The sequence below is a fragment of the Oryza brachyantha genome, chromosome 7 (assembly GCF_000231095.2).
Source record: "Oryza brachyantha chromosome 7, ObraRS2, whole genome shotgun sequence".
NCBI lineage: Eukaryota > Viridiplantae > Streptophyta > Magnoliopsida > Poales > Poaceae > Oryza > Oryza brachyantha.
The window spans coordinates 9,496,411-9,508,513 of record NC_023169.2 but is presented as its reverse complement, the minus strand read 5'-3'; the positions used below and the strand labels follow the sequence as shown (position 1 = coordinate 9,508,513).

At 54.4% G+C, this 12,103-nt stretch overlaps 1 protein-coding gene across 1 annotated transcript; it reads right to left on the bottom strand.

Annotated features, from left to right (window-relative positions):
- Window positions 1-272: 272 nt before the first annotated feature.
- LOC102705930 (cytochrome P450 89A9-like) lies at window positions 273-7,539 on the bottom strand. The gene is made up of 2 exons (XM_040525706.1): window positions 6,611-7,539; window positions 273-921 (listed from the first exon to the last, which is right to left on the bottom strand). Exons 1-2 carry the CDS (start codon window positions 7,537-7,539, stop codon window positions 273-275), a joined length of 1,578 nt encoding a protein of 525 aa, XP_040381640.1.
- Between the last annotated feature and the right edge of the window lie 4,564 nt (window positions 7,540-12,103).

The following is a 12,103-nucleotide window of genomic DNA, read 5'->3' as shown; positions in this document are numbered from 1 at the left end:
AATTAACAACAAAATACACTAATTATTGCTAATGTGCTAATGATTCTGATAAGCGTTGGTGGTGATCTCATCCAACCAGATCCTGATTAGCGAGGATAGGTGATCTCATCCAACCAAATAGGCCCGACACATTAATTCAGCATATTTAAGAAATATTTTTAGGTGGCCACCGTATCCCATTCCTTCTACGCGAACCAAACCCTACGAAAAACCCAAGTTGCCACATCGTTTCAACGTAATACACCATTATTAGACATGAAGGGTAGTAACGGCTAGGCGGAAGTAGTCGGGACGAGAATAGCGCGCAAAGGTGTCTTCATCACCGTGACAAGCCCCGCCTTCTCCGACAAGTCGACGGCCACCTTCTTGCCCTCACCCACGGCCGGCCACCACTCGAACCGTTCGACCAACCTCCCGACGAAGAAGTGCAGCGCCGAGACGGCGACGTTAGCGCCGGGGCACGCCCTCCGGCCAGCACCGAACGGCATCATCCTGATCTCGGTGGCCACGGCGCCGCAGGAGACGGCATCCACCATGGCGCCTTCGCCGCCTTCCAAGAATCGCTCCGGCAGGAACTCGTCCGGGTCCGTCCACGCCGTCGCGTCGAGGCCGATCTCGGCCACCGCGTAGTTGACGATGGCTCCCTTTGGGATCACGTGGCCGCCATCATCCAGGGGGACGTCGCGGTCCACCGTGTGCGCCAGGAGGTAGTGCGCCGGCGGGTGGCGGCGCAGGGATTCCTGCACCACCGCCTTCAAGTACGGCGACGGCGTGGCGCCGCCGTTGGTCTTGACGATGTCGAGGCGTAGTTTCCGCTGGATGTCGTGGTGCCGCACGAGGCGTGCCATGGTCCACTCCAGCGCTGTCGACGTGGTCTTCGCGGCGGCGTTCATGAACTCCCAGCACAGTGAAGGAATAAGTCTTGGGCTGTTTGGTCTTGGTCTTGTGGTGTCCTACCCTTATTTTTCAGCTTTTAGTTGCTAGGACAGCATCTAGGACAAGTTGTTAGGATGCTCTAGGACAGGTGGTTAGGATGCTCTAGGACAGGTTGTTGAGATGCTCTAGGACAGCATCTTTTAGACTAGTAGGCAGCTATAAATATGTATCCAACCCTCCCCGGGAAGTTCATGACATTTGGTGATAAGTAAACAGAAAATTGCCCCAAGTTTGAGTGTCATCCTCTCACCAATGAGAGTAACAATAGAGATACTAACATCTGGTATCAGAGCCACACTTTCCTGTAGGTTGAACATCTCTTGCTCCTCCCCTTCCCAAGCTCGAGTGAGCACTCAGCCACCATCAACAGCAGCACCACCGGCTGCTCCTCCTTCCCCTTTCCCCTTCCCTTCTCCACGTAGCAGCCCCCCGGAGGCGCGCCATGTCCGACGGACAGTCTCGGCGTTCGGGCGCCTCGAGCACACGACGTCAGCAGGACGCCGAGCTCGCTGCAGCGCAAGAGCGCAGGCGAGCAGCGGCACAAACCGCAGCAGCAGCAGCAAGGGCAGCAAGGCTGGCAGCAGCGGAGTTGGCGGCGATCAGGGCGGAGGCAGAAGCAGAGGAGGCGGAAGATGCAGCACGTGCGGCGGAGGCTGAGGTTGAGACCTTGCGTAGCAGCATCAACGGCTCCATCGTCGGCGACATCACCGCCGACAGGGACCTTGAGGAGCTGGCGAGAGGAAGGGTGCGGGAGCGGACAATACGGTGGGCAGCAGCCCACCCCCATGGCGGCGGCAGTCCAGGGGACCACGCATCCGCCGACGGCGCCCCAAGCGAGGGCGCGTGCGGCAACGGTAGCCCAGATGGGCGCAGGCGTGCCGGCGGCAACCCAGAGAACACACGCCGCAGCGGCTACCCTCCCGGTGATGGCGGCCGGATCTACGGAGAGCGCGGCCCTCATAGGCAGCGCGACTCTCCCTCCCCTGACCGGCGCCATGGCTACCACGGCATCCAAGCGGTGGTCAGGGACTTTGGTCCCGGTGGTGGGTGGCCTACCCTCACCAAGACCAACTACATCGAGTGGGCCGCGGTGATGAGGGTGAGGCTCCAGGTGCGGCACATGTGGGAGGCAGTTCGGTATGGCGACGTCGACTACGATGAAGACCGACGGGCGCTAGATGCCCTCATCGCTGCAGTTCCATCCGAGATGCAGTTTTCCCTTTCGCAAAAGCGGACTGCCAAGGAGGCCTGGGATGCCATCGCTGCGGCACGCATCGGCAGCGATCGCGCCCGCAAGAGCACGCTGCAAGCACTCCGCAAGGAGTGGGAGAACCTGGCCTTCAAGCCAGGTGAGGACATCGATGATTTTGCCCTCCGTCTCAACACTCTGTTGCAGAAGATGGTGCAGTACGGCGACGACACCTACAACGAGGAGAGAGCTGTCGAGAAGCTCTTCCGCTGCATCCCAGAGAAGTATAAGCAGATTGCCCGCTCCATCGAGTCTCTGCTGGACCTCTCCACGATGACAATCGAGGAGGCGATTGGTCGCCTCAAGGTCGTCGACGGCGATGAGCCACAGCCCCTCTCCGGGCCCATCACCATTGGCGGGAAGCTCCATCTCACTCGGGAGCAGTGGGAGGCCTGCCAGGGTGATGGGAAAAAGGGGGAGTCCTCCTCGGTAGGCGGTCGCAAGCGCGGCAATCTGCACAAGGGGCGCGGAGGCGTCCGGGTCAGGTTGCGAGGACGCATCCGGGGTGGAGCCCGCGGAGGCGTCCAGGGCGGCACCACCGGCAACCGCAGGCCGACGCGAGACGACGCCTGCCGCAACTGTGGCAAGTCTGGCCACTGGGCCAAGGACTGCCGACAACCACGACAAGGCCAAGCCAACGCCGCACAAGTGGAGGAAGAACCAGCCCTGCTCCTGGCACACGCAAGCATCGAGCTATCTCCAGCGGCACCGGCCGCATCGGCTTTCCTCCACCTAGAAGAGCCGAAGGCACGAGCCCTTCTTGGCGACGACTCCAACGACAAGACTGATGGATGGGTCCTCGACACCGGGGCCACCCATCACATGACCGGTCGACGGGAGTTCTTCACCGAGCTTGATCCCAGCGTCCGAGGCTTCGTCAAGTTTGGGGATGCCTCTGGCGTGGATATCAAGGGCACCGGCTCCGTCATCTTCACCACCAAGTCCGGCGAGCACAGGCTGCTCACCGGAGTCTACTACATCCCCGCGCTGAGGAACTCCATCATCAGTATTGGACAGTTGGAAGAAGAGAAAGGCTCATGCGTGGTGATCAAGAACGGAGTCATGAGGATTTGGGATCGGCGCAAGATCGGGGAGCGCCGTGGTCGCCTCCTTGTCAAGGTAACCAGAGGCAACAACCGACTCTACATCCTCAACGTGCAGGTAGCACAACCCGTGTGCCTCGTCGCCCGCCGGGACGACGAGGCGTGGCAGTGGCACGAGCGCTTCGGCCATCTCCACTTCGAGGCCCTGAAGCGGCTCAGTACCAAGGAGATGGTGCGAGGCATGCCATGCCTTGACCACGTGGAGCAGTTCTGCGACGTCTGTGTGTTGACGAAGCAGAGGCGGCTCCCCTTTCCCCATCAGACGAGCTTCCGAGCCAAGGAGCGGCTCGAGCTCGTGCACGGGGATTTGTGTGGCCCGGTGACTCCGGCCACACCAGGAGGACGACGCTTCTTCTTGCTGCTCGTCGACGACCTCTCTCGCTACATGTGGGTGACGGTCCTCGGTAGCAAGGGAGAGGCTGCGGACGCCATTAGGCGCACGCAGGCTGCTGCGGAGGCGGAGTGCGGCCGCAAGTTGCGCATCCTGCGCACCGACAACGGCGGCGAATTCACGGCGGCTGAATTCGCGTCGTACTGTGCCGATGAAGGTATTCATCGCCACTACTCCGCGCCGTACAGCCCACAGCAGAACGGCGTCGTTGAGCGGCGCAACCAGACGGTTGTGGGGATGGCTCGAGCCCTCCTCAAGCAGAGAGGAATGCCGGCTCTCTTCTGGGGGGAGGCGGTGGTAACGGCCGTCTACATCCTCAACCGCTCACCTACCAAGGCTCTCGATGGCAGGACGCCGTACGAGGCTTGGCATGGGCACAAGCCATCGGTCTCCCACCTGCGAGTCTTTGGCTGCCTCGCGTTCGCCAAGGAGCTTGGCCACATCGGCAAGCTCAACGACAGGAGCATCCCAGGGGTGTTCATCGGCTACACGGAAGGCTCGAAGGCCTACCGCATCCTCGACCCGGCGACACAGCGTGTGCGCACGGCGCGCGACGTGGTGTTTGACGAAGGGCGCGGATGGACATGGGACAAGACGGTGGACAACGGCTCTACTCCGACGTATGACGACTTCACTGTCGAGTACATCCACTTCAGGGAAGCTGGGGGAGTGGGCAGCTCCCCTTCACCGAGCGTGCCTACCCCAGTCTCCGATTCTCCACCAACTCCAGCACCCACCACTTCGGCAGCGCCACGCTCTCGAGCCACGACTTTGGCTGCGCCGCGCTCTACGCCGACACCACCACAGTTGGCGACCCCACGCACTCCGACACCACCAGCCACCCCTCCGGGCACGTCCACACCAACACCAGCTCACGTCGAGCGCAGCCCGGTGCAGTTCGCTACTCCGCTCTCACACGATGAGGAGCGCATCGACGCCTACCATGATGGAGAGCCCCTGCGGTACCGTACGATGGAGGACCTCCTCGGCGACCAGCCAGTGCCGGGACTGGTGCCTCATGACCTGGAGGAACAGTTGCACCTTGCGTGCGACGACGGCGAGCCTCGATCCTTCGCAGAGGCCGAGAGACACGCGACATGGCGCGCCGCGATGAAGGCGGAATTGGACGCGGTTACGGAGAACCGCACCTGGGAGCTTGCTGACCTCCCTCATGGTCATCGTGCGATCTCTCTTAAGTGGGTGTTCAAGCTGAAGAGGGATGAAGCCGGAGTCATCGTCAAGCACAAGGCTCGCTTGGTGGCACGTGGTTTCGTGCAGCAGGAGGGGATCGACTTCGACGATGCCTTCGCCCCAGTGGCACGGATGGAATCCGTGCGACTCCTTCTTGCGCTGGCAGCTCAGGAAGGCTGGCGCATCCATCACATGGACGTCAAGTCGGCGTTCCTCAACGGCGACTTGAAGGAGGAGGTTTACGTGCACCAGCCGCCGGGTTTTGCGATCCCCGGCAAGGAGGGCAAGGTGCTACGTCTGCACAAGGCCTTGTACGGCCTGCGACAGGCACCGAGGGCGTGGAATGCCAAGTTGGATTCCACGCTCAAGAGGATGGGCTTCGAGCCAAGCCCGCACGAGGCTGCTATCTACCGGCGGGGAAATGGAGGAAATACCCTGCTGGTGGGTGTTTATGTTGATGACTTGGTGATCACCGGCACCAAGGATACGGAGGTGGCAGCGTTCAAGGAAGACATGAAGGCCACTTTCCAGATGAGTGACTTGGGGCCCCTCTCCTTCTATCTGGGGATCGAGGTGTACCAAGATGACTCCGGGATCACACTTCGCCAGACTGCCTACGCCAAGCGCGTAGTTGGGCTCGCTGGGCTCAACGATTGCAACCCAGCCCTCACCCCGATGGAGGAGAGGCTGAAGCTGAGCCGGGCCAGCACGGCGGAGGAGGTGGACGCTACGCAGTACCGGCGTCTTGTGGGGAGTCTTCGCTATCTCACCCACACACGGCCGGACTTGGCATTCTCCGTCGGCTACGTTAGTCGGTTCATGCAGCGACCGACGACGGAGCACCAGCAGGCTGTGAAGAGGATCATCCGCTACGTTGCGAGGACTCTCGACCACGGCCTCTACTACCCGAGGTGCCCTGGAAAGGCACAGTTCATTGGGTACACCGACAGCGACCACGCCGGCGATATCGACACTAGCAAGAGCACGAGCGGGATTCTCTTCTTCCTCGGCAAGTGCCTCGTTAGCTGGCAGTCGATCAAGCAGCAGGTGGTGGCCCTATCCAGCTGCGAGGCCGAGTACATAGCGGCTTCCACTGCTTCGACCCAGGCACTCTGGCTTGCTCGACTGCTCGGTGATCTCCTTGGCCGAGACACTGGAGTGGTGGAGCTTAGGGTGGACAGCAAGTCCGCTCTGGCCCTGGCAAGGAATCCTGTTTTTCATGAACGGAGCAAGCACATCCGGGTGAGGTACCACTTCATTCGCGACTGCTTGGAGGAAGGGAGCATCAAGGCAAGCTACATCAACACCAAGGACCAGCTTGCGGATCTGCTTACCAAGCCCCTTGGTAGGATCAAGTTCCTTGAGCTTTGCTCTCGGATTGGGATGGCTCAACTTTCTCACAAGACGACGCACAAGACTTAGGGGGAGAATGAAGGAATAAGTCTTGGGCTGTTTGGTCTTGGTCTTGTGGTGTCCTACCCTTATTTTTCAGCTTTTAGTTGCTAGGACAGCATCTAGGACAAGTTGTTAGGATGCTCTAGGACAGGTGGTTAGGATGCTCTAGGACAGGTTGTTGAGATGCTCTAGGACAGCATCTTTTAGACTAGTAGGCAGCTATAAATATGTATCCAACCCTCCCCGGGAAGTTCATGACATTTGGTGATAAGTAAACAGAAAATTGCCCCAAGTTTGAGTGTCATCCTCTCACCAATGAGAGTAACAATAGAGATACTAACACACAGGCTCACCATCTCGTCGTCGCCGAGCTCGAGCTCCAGGAGCGTGTCGACGTAGCACATGGAGCGCGAATCCTCCGCGTCTCGGTCGGCTTTCTCCCGCCGCGACCGGCGAGCGGAGATGAGGGTGGCGACGATGTCGTGATGCGTCCTCTGGAGGCCCCTGAGCTTCCACCACCGGTGCAAGTATGGGAGCATCATCACCGTCGGCACGAGGTGGAAGGCCCCGAGCTCGACGGTGAGGGCGAGTATGTCGGCGTGCGCACGTCGGAGATCACACAGCACGAGGTCACTAACCTCCTCGCCGAAGCAGAGCACGGCGAAGAAGGAGAACACCGCGTGGCGGAACGCATCCGTCGGCGCGACGACACCGGCGGCTGCTCCTGCAGCCGTGGCCGTCGTCGCCTCGAACTCCAGCGTCGCCACAAGCCTGTCCGCCGACCAGCGCAGCGCCCTGGCGGACCGAGTGTCCGGAACGCACGCGCCGAGGTTGCTGCGGAGGCGGCGCCAGCGAGCGCCGTACTCGGCGGTGTTGACGCCGTAGCGGTTGAAGCTCAGGGCGCGGGAGGAGTTGAAAGGCGACGGCGGGCGGTGCGCGAGGGCGGCCGCCGCGCGGACCAGAGTGGTGTGCGCGAGATCTCGGCCGGTGACGAACACGGCCGGCCGGTGACCGGCCCAGAGAGTGACGACCGGTCCGTGCGAGCGTCGGAGCCGGCGGAGCGCCGGCGCGAGGGACGCCATGGTCGGGGCGTGGAGGACGAGGTTGCCGAGGAGCGGCAGCCGCAGTCGAGGCCCAGGTGGAAGCCGCTTGCTACCACTGTACACGTCGTGCCGCCATTGCAAGGCGGTACTGCCAGCCACCACGACGACGACGGCGGCGAAGGCGACGAGGCAAGGTGAAACTATGGAGACGAGGAACACGAGAAGCGCCATGAGGTAGAGGTAGAACCGCATGATTGAACCGGGAAGCCATGCATGCCAGCCCTATCCTTTTATGCAGTGCAGTTGACGTCGACTCCCGCCGCTGCCATATGCACGTCGGGCCCATACTAAGCTATAATTATAAAACACTCCATTCACGATGTTTGTAGTTTTGCTTATAGCTACTTAAAATTCTATAATTCTACTCGGCAGAGCGTGCTCGGTCAAAAAAATATAAGCATCTCCGTGTCGTTAAATAGTACAGTTTAGTCAAAATATTTTTTTATGGTGACGTTAGACTTTTGTAAATAGGTGTTACAGGTCTGTCCATTTGTCTCATTCAGAAAATACGTAATTATTATTTATTTTATTACGAATTGTTTATCGCTATATATACTTCAAGTTTGATTTATATTTTTGTGTGTTTACACAAAATCTTTAAATAAAATGAGCGGTCATATATATATATATACCCTATAATATATATTAAAAGATCAATAACATTAAATATTAAAAAGTTAATAACGAGAGTAATTAGCACTCTACAATGCAACACGTTATCAAACATTTCATGTTGAATTCTAATGAAACTAATTAATTTTATACTGTAGGTGTTGTTGTATTTTTTCTACAATTTTTTAAAAGTTAGCAAAGTTAAACATAGACAAAACTAAAACACTTTATAATTTATAATTAACATAAAAGGGAGAGGAGTAAAGAATGGCGAACCTGTCGTCATGCCGTTATATATATGCATGGATGCGGCTCGATGTGAAAGTCGTGCCAGCAAGCTTGCGAGAGCCGATAGCAACGATAGCAACTGTTGACTAGTAATTGTTATTTTTATATGCAAAGAAATATACGCATGCATGTTGTTTAAAATTAAGATGGCTAATGATTCCATTTCTGTGTGCATATATATATATATATATATATATATATATATATATATATATATATATATATATATATATATATATATATATGTATATATATGTTTACGTGTATGTGTTAACACCAAAATTTTGTAAAAATTTCTTAGTGAATTCCGTTAAGCAAAGACGTAATTAGCTGATCGAAATCTTATCTGGAAGAGTCCGAATTCAACAAGGGAATCGTGAAGACCAACACATAGCGGTGTAATTTTATCTATTGATTAGAGTCAATTTAGGAATTTTGTTTTAACTTTAAGAGAGTTTGTGCCCGAGAAGGACTAGGATTCCTTCTATGTTTAGGAAACATGTGTTATAGGGGTTAGATTTAGAGTCCGATCGGGACTTGTTATTTCCTTTTGTCTATTAGGAAACGCGTGTCGTATCCGATATGGACTAGCATCCACCAATGGGTATAAATATGTACACCCAGGGTCATTGTAAAATCATCTACACCTACATAATATAGATCAATTACTCTCAGGGCGCATTGCCACCGTCCTCATCAAGGTTTCATCACCAGTGGAACTTGGCACCTGACGCGGGGCTGCATCATTTCGATCTCCGGTGAAGGGGTAAGTCATACATTCCGCTGGCCCCGACGATCGTATCGGCTAGATCAAAATTGTCTCGGTTCGGTCTCATGTTCTGATATGATTGTACGGTTGCTAGTTATCGTATCAGTTTCAGCTTAGGTTACTTTTGTATCTTGAGTTGATCTGTTCGACCACTTTGAGTGATCTACATTGGTTTGATATTTGTTATTTTACATATTCAATCTTGTACTATCTCAGTTCAATCCGATCTATTAGATTGCATTTATCAAATAGTTTATATCATGTTGATGTATATTGCTCTTTTTTTTATCAGAGTATCAGCCGATAACTTATCATTCATCAGCTCATCTGCTTGATAGCAATATAGATCTATTTAGTATCTTGCCTGACGCTGCTAGACATAGTCTTGAACTGTCTTAGTTTGGTCTGATCTTCTTAGATTATTCTCAGTAATTTAGGCTACATATTTTATAGATCTTGGTTGATCGTCAGTTGATTATAACCAATGATCTTTGCCATCATGCATACATAATGCATTATTTTTTACAACAATCAGCTTTATGTATTTAGATTAGTAGTTATTTATGTTGTATTGGCTTATGGGGATTCTGTCACGCCCAGAAATTCCTCACACGAATTTCTGAACTTAATTGTGTATTAAATCCCTGTCCAGGACCAGCCAGGGTACAAAAAAGACAATGTCGATTACATAACCATCGTTTTTAGAAACAACTGAAAATAACACTTATTCTAACGAAGATGCAGCGGAAAGAAAGGTAGACTAGCTCCAGCGAGTACGACTCCAGTCCACAAGCAAAGCTTCAACGGTAGACCAGCTCACTCCTGAGAGTTTTCTCCACCAAACTCAACTTCTAACTCCGAAGGGGGAAATTGAGCAAGGTTGAGTACAAACCACCGTACTCAACAAGTAACACGGAAAATAGGGTAATAAATGATGCATAAGGACCATCAAGGACAGGCTTAGGGTTAGTTGCAATAAAGCAGCGGTTAAACAAATAATAGAGATTAAAATGAATAAAGATAATTGAATCAATTAAATGATAAGTAAATAACAGTTGTAAAATACCATAACACTGTCCAACGTTACACCACGTTGCGACAGGCCCAACCCCTACTCAACGTTACTCCACGTTGCAGTAGTCCCGAGTGAAAACCAGTTTACTCAAGTTATTAAAGGTTCACTAATCACAGTGAAGCTGAGAGTTTGTTCGTAACCGTGGGCACGACTATTCGAATAGATTATACTCTGATCAGAGGTGTACTACTGTACCCACAAGACACGACTCCACTACACTTGAACGTGCGCCGACATACCACCATAGTATACCGGAAAGGAGACCGTGATAGGACAGGTCACATAACCCTCCCTATTTAATCGCACCGCACTTCAGGTTTCACCCCCTCCTTTACACCAACTCGGGCAGTCCCCTCTTGTGCCATGGTAGATCCGGAAGCAGCAGAGGCTTTCATTACACCACGATTGCCCGTCCATACTCCATCATGCCTACCCTTGCCTTGGTACGTCAAATAGTTCGAAGCCATGCTTCAAATCCCACCTTACCCATTTCGGCATGTGGTTAGCACTTAATTACTTCCAGGGTTTTCTGTGAACCGGTCCTTAATTGCCATGGGTGCGACTCTCAAAACCATGCACCCACAGCCCACCATTATCAATATTTTATTTGACATTAACCCGAACCGGGTAATGAATCATTATTACAGCTATTCAGAACTAAGCATGATTAAATGTGATCCCATGAGCTACTTGTTCTAAGAACGGCTAAGCATTAATCTAGGCCTAACTCTAATCAAGTTACCCTTGGTCTAGCAATGAATAAAGTTGGATGATCAACGGTATAATAATAAGGTTTACCCGGAAGATACATACAGTAAATATTTTAATTAAAACAATGCATATTTGATAAACAAAGCAGGGAATTTGCAATAACGGGTTCAACATGATCAAAGATGAGTGCCACTTGCCTTGCTCTGGCCCCTGGGGAACTTCGGCGACGATCTCGAAGTAAACCAGCTCTTCGGCGGGGTCCGAATCTAAACGACAAAGCACAAAAATAAATAAAACATGCACAAACTCTACTGAAACAACAAAAGAAAGTATTTTTAATGGATTCTTGGCAATTTTATGAATTTAATGAAATTCGAATGGACCTAAACGGAGACTAGATGAATTACTTATGAATTTTAGAAGTTTTCTAGGTCTTTTTAACTAAACAGAAAAGTCCTAAATCAATTATTGCGCAATTAATGAGGCTGCTGACGTCAGCGAGGAGAGAGGAGGCGGCGCCGACAGGTGGGGTCCACCTGTCGGTGGGAGAGAGGGGAGAGGAGAGGCTGACGGCTGGGCCCACGGGAGGAGAGAGGGAGGAGGGCCGGCGGGCGGCTGACAACCCGGGCCCGCCCGGCAGTGAGAGGGGGAGAGGGGAAAGGAGGAGGAGGGGTCGCCGACGGGTGGGGCACGTCGGTCAGAAAGAGAGAGAACATGGGAGCGGGGATGGGGTGCTCGGCCGACGGTGGCAACCGGCGGGCGGCGACAGCGGCGGCGCACGACGACGGCACGCGGCATGGCGGCGACGGCGTAACCGGCGCCCGGCGACACCGCACGGCGCATGACCGAGACGGCGGCGCATGTGGCGCAGCCGGGCAAAGCGGCGGCGATGGATTGGCACGGCGACGACGACGAGCGATGAGCGCGGGCGCGTACGGGCGCGGGTGGCAGCGGCTTGACGACTGCGTCATTAAGGCGACGACAACGGTGACGGGCGGCGACAACGACGAGCACCGCACACGTCCGGCGACGGCGTGCGGCTCGGTGGCGGTCGGCTGGGGAGGAAAAGAGAGATGGGAGGAGGAAGGAGGCGCTGACCGGCAGTGGCGACGGGGCGGGTGAGTCGGCGACGTCGAGGCGGAGGTGGTGACGCGGGTGGGCGCGGTCGATCGGCGATGGCGGCGGAGATCGATCGACGGCGATGAGGAGCGGCGGCTTGAGTGGCGGGCGAAAATCGGCGAGGCGGTGCGGGAGAGGGGAATTTATAGGGTGTCGGCGCC